General features: G+C 35.2%; 1 protein-coding gene across 4 annotated transcripts in view; it reads right to left on the bottom strand.

The window, feature by feature from the left end:
• Positions 1-597: 597 nt before the first annotated feature.
• Positions 598-4207, bottom strand: part of LOC110466308 (transient receptor potential cation channel subfamily M member 1-like) — a 39716-nt gene continuing 36106 nt past the window's right edge. For 3 of the 4 annotated variants that reach the window (XM_021522723.1, XM_021522722.1, XM_021522724.1), the window contains exons 23-25: positions 3159-3291; positions 2618-2786; positions 598-1341 (exon numbers count right to left, since the gene is read on the bottom strand). In XM_021522723.1, the coding sequence (XP_021378398.1) occupies positions 784-1341; positions 2618-2786; positions 3159-3291 (860 nt within the window). In that variant the 3' untranslated portion in view covers positions 598-783. The remainder of the gene's footprint in view (positions 1342-2617; positions 2787-3158; positions 3292-4207) is intronic. The other variant, XM_021522725.1, reaches the window with a different exon arrangement.

Below are 4207 nucleotides of genomic sequence, written 5' to 3'. Positions count from 1 at the left end.
GTAACTGTATTCTAGACAAGTGATCATGTTAGTATCAAAAATCATTATGATCCATTGTCGTTTCATAAAACCAGTAAAAGTGCATCATTTTTAACATTATACAATGTATAACATTGTTTAACATTGTTTAATATCAAATAACATTGTCTAAATACAGTCTTAACTTCACACCCAGTAATCTAGCTGAACAGCACTTGAGATATTAACATATACAAAGTATGACATGTATAAATTAATGTAATGTAAGTACAAAATATTTTACAAGTATGACATGTAAAACAAAGTATGATATGTTATACAAAGTATGACATGTAATACAAAGTATGACATGTAAAACAAAGTATGACATGTATAAATAAATGTAAGGTAAGTACAAAATATTTTACAAGTATGACATGTAAAACAAAGTATGATATGTAATACAAAGTATGACATGTAAAACAAAGTATGACATGTAATACAAAGTATGACATGTAAAACAAAGTATGACATGTAATACAAAGTATGACATGTAATACAAAGTATGACATGTAAAACAAAGTATGAACTAATGTAATGTAAGTACAAAATATTTTACAAGTATGACATGTAATACAAAGTACAAAGTTTGACATATAAACATTAAACACGTAATACAAAATATTACATAAATATGTACAAAATGCGCTGTAACGTGTAAAATGTATGTAGAATGAATAAGATGTAGAAGTATCACAGTATCTTGTTCAGAGTATATATAAAGTCACAGGCGCAGGACGGCATACTTCTAAACAACAAGTTAAATTAATCAGTATCCGAGATCATTTTCTTCATTGGCTTCTTCCTCTTCTTTTTGTGTTTCTTCCTTTCATCCTCAGTGCTGCTTTCCCTCGCCATCCGTGTGAACATTCGAGGTGACGCAGCTCTCGTGTTATTCTCCTCTGAATCAGTCGAGTCTCTTGATAAACTTCTTCTCAATGACAAATGACCTGATGGAACGTTCAATGCTTTTTGCATTCCAAAATGGCCACTGGTACGCATCACATCCTCATCAGAGGAATCAATATCCTGTATGTCTCTACAGTATGACCTATTTGATATGCGACGGTACAGTCCGGGGCGCTTTGGACTTTCTAGAGAGCTTTTCCTTACAGGAGAAATATGAGACACTTGAGACTGAGAAACAACATCTAGATGTGGCGAAAACTGTAACGATTTATCTGGTGTGATTTCATGCTTAAAGACAGGATTGTCAAAATTATTGAGTTCAAGCCTTTCTTCTTTTTCCTTCTTTTTCTTCTCCTTCTTTTCCTTTTTTAACTTCTTCTTCTTTTTCTTTTTAGTTTCTTCATCTTCCACCTGCTATGAAAACATCATAGAAATAAAAGTCTATCACAAGCAAAGTTGAAATTTAACATAAAATACCAAACTGGTGCTGGAAACAAGCATAATGAGAGAAGTCAAATCTGCCATGGAAAGCTATCATCTGATAGTTTGACCAATGTTATCTATCAGAATGGTCCTGCTTTATGATGAAAGACCTTCATGTCTCTGCCATAGTTGGAAATCAGTATAATGTTTGCTGAGGGAAAATGTGGTGAAATAGAAGAGCCCTCCTTACTATTTACCCTGATCACTCGGTGCCTTTATTACGTCAAATATGGCATACGCCCTACTGCCTCAAGGAAAAAAATAGGTAAATCTACTGTATCATGTTGTTATATTATAACAAGATTTCGTAAACAAGCATTAACATTCCTTTTTGCCAGAACTTAAATATAAATTATGCAGCAATTAGTAAAATTTAAATGAACATGAAAAATATCTGGCAGAACAAGTCTTGCTCACAGAAATTCATAAAGCCATCAAGACTTTTGCTTATTTTCTAGACCTATTGTCCTGCTTTATTGCACCTTGGACAGAATTGTCGCATCTGCTTGGTTAAAATCGGGTCACGTCGTGACCCCCCTATGAGACTATAGGGGGGTCAGTAAAAAAAATTAGGGGGCAATATGGCAGCCCTTGTCTATCGCTTCGAAAATAAAACAAATTAGGTCTAAAATACGCCTTACCACATATCCCCGAACGAACACTTTCCTGTGTATTCTTTTGTACAGAATCGTCATGAAAAAGTTAAAACGTTTAAAAACATTTAAAATAGTTGCCTCCCCTATGCCAGTCGAAAATAGTTGACCTCCCGCTTGACATGACGTCAAGTACTATTTGAAAGCGTCTCGGACAACCCGAGTAGAAATTGACGAAAAAAGGAAAAAGATTCGCTTAGAGAAGACGTTGAAATGTAACAATCAATCTGCAAATCTTTTCCGTGAATATTTAGTCGAAAAGGGACAGGATGTAGAGTTCGAGAACTTCAGTGCCAGAAGTTTAGATGAAACCATTTCGTATTTCTACCTGGACACAATTAAGGTGTATCAAAAGGGGGCATAAAAAGGTCCTCGGTGCGATAAAATTGTTATATGGTTTGTTACTGACCTACTATGCAATCATAGAGGGTCAGTAACATTCATATGGGGTGAGGCTTCGGCCTCTATGGTTCCATAGTAGGTCAGTAACAAACCATATAACTAATAATGTAAACTTCAGGAATGAGAGACTGTCTAATATTTCCACAGCTTACCTCGGTGAGAACGATTGTTTCTTTTGTTTCCTCTTTGACTAACTCTGGTGCTTTTGCAACTTCTTGTTGGTTGAAAAATGTTGTTTCCAAGTAATGTTTATGGTGATCCTCGACTCCTCCAAGCTCAGGGAAGAAGTCCTCCTCTAACACCTTGAACAGCTCTTCATTTCTGTACAATATAAATAGACCAAAGTTTAACTCGGAATGACTTTAAATCTCCCCCTCCCTAATGGTAAACCTTCACTCCTGTCTAACGAGCTTGTTACTGCCAAATGCTATAGGTTTTCCCCTGCCAATTATTGGCAATGACAAATGACCAAGAGAAAGTCACAGACCAGAGACATATACTGACAAATCTCAATGGCCACGTAAACAAATTTGGAATAAACTGACTCCTACTGAATAGACATTTTTGTTTTCACTTCAAAGGAGCCATTCTATGACACATGTGGTAAATAACACTTTTTTTTTTACCAAATCTATGACATGCAAGGTTTTTATTATAATAGTTAACAAGTTTACTTCATTTGTGATGACTCACCTCTTCTGGAGCAGACTAATCTTGGTTTCAATAGTCTCCTTCTCACTGGCCTTCTTCCTGCGTAGCAGGTTTGTCATCTCCTCCTTCTCAAACAACTGAAGGTATTCTAAGTGACGCTTTGAGAATTGTACACCTGAAAACAATTAAATAGAGTGAAGTTCTCCAAACCATAGTAAGACATTCAGAGAAATCAGTTTTCAAACAAATTTTATCTGTAGTTAATAAGTACCCTTCCACAGTATTATTTTTACTAAAACAGGCTGTGAGCCTTTCACTGATAAACTGGCATTGGTCCTGTTTTAGCTTACAAACAGCCCACCCATAACGACTATACTGGTTAAAAAGGCTCTGATTCTAGATTTTCAAACAAATAACCCAGACCTCAGTCTCCATACAGATAAAAGTTCTAACGAAAGAAATAAAACAAATAAGGCAAAATAAAAACAATATTTTGTTCCAGGTTCCTCTAAAAAAAAAAAGGCATTATTGAACAGTTGCCTAATACTCCTACACTGTTTTAATGGCAGTACATAGTCAAGATGGCTCTTTTAGACATCTATGATCTGTGACCTTAAACTCCAAAAGGTGACCTTAGGTCAAAATCATGACACACCTTGGAGTCTTTCGCATCAATGATATGAATTATGATCCAGCCATACAAACAGCACTAATTAATTTGAATGCTGCCAAACCATGAAGTGCTCCTTATAAAAGTGAACCTATAAATGATAGGGTAGATAATGGAATGCCATCTTATTTGATAAAATACACAAATTGTTTACACAGATAAAAACTCCAACAGTTGTTGTTTCAAATCACCCAAAAAACGTTTAGATAAAAAGACTTGAAACAAGGTTACCGCGAGCGGTATATAATACGCCCGTCACACATTGAATGAGCAGTTGTTTGTATGATTGAAATATATGAAGTATTTGTGAGTAATTGATATTAAAAGAGAAATCATTCAACATAACTGGTAGATCAATGAGTGCAATACAACATCATGGAACGCATGCATCGCATTAATGAAACCAAGGGTAATAACTCCA

Source organism: Mizuhopecten yessoensis, unplaced genomic scaffold (assembly GCF_002113885.1).
Source record: "Mizuhopecten yessoensis strain PY_sf001 unplaced genomic scaffold, ASM211388v2 scaffold11129, whole genome shotgun sequence".
NCBI lineage: Eukaryota > Metazoa > Mollusca > Bivalvia > Pectinida > Pectinidae > Mizuhopecten > Mizuhopecten yessoensis.
This window is presented reverse-complemented; position numbering and strand designations above follow the sequence as displayed.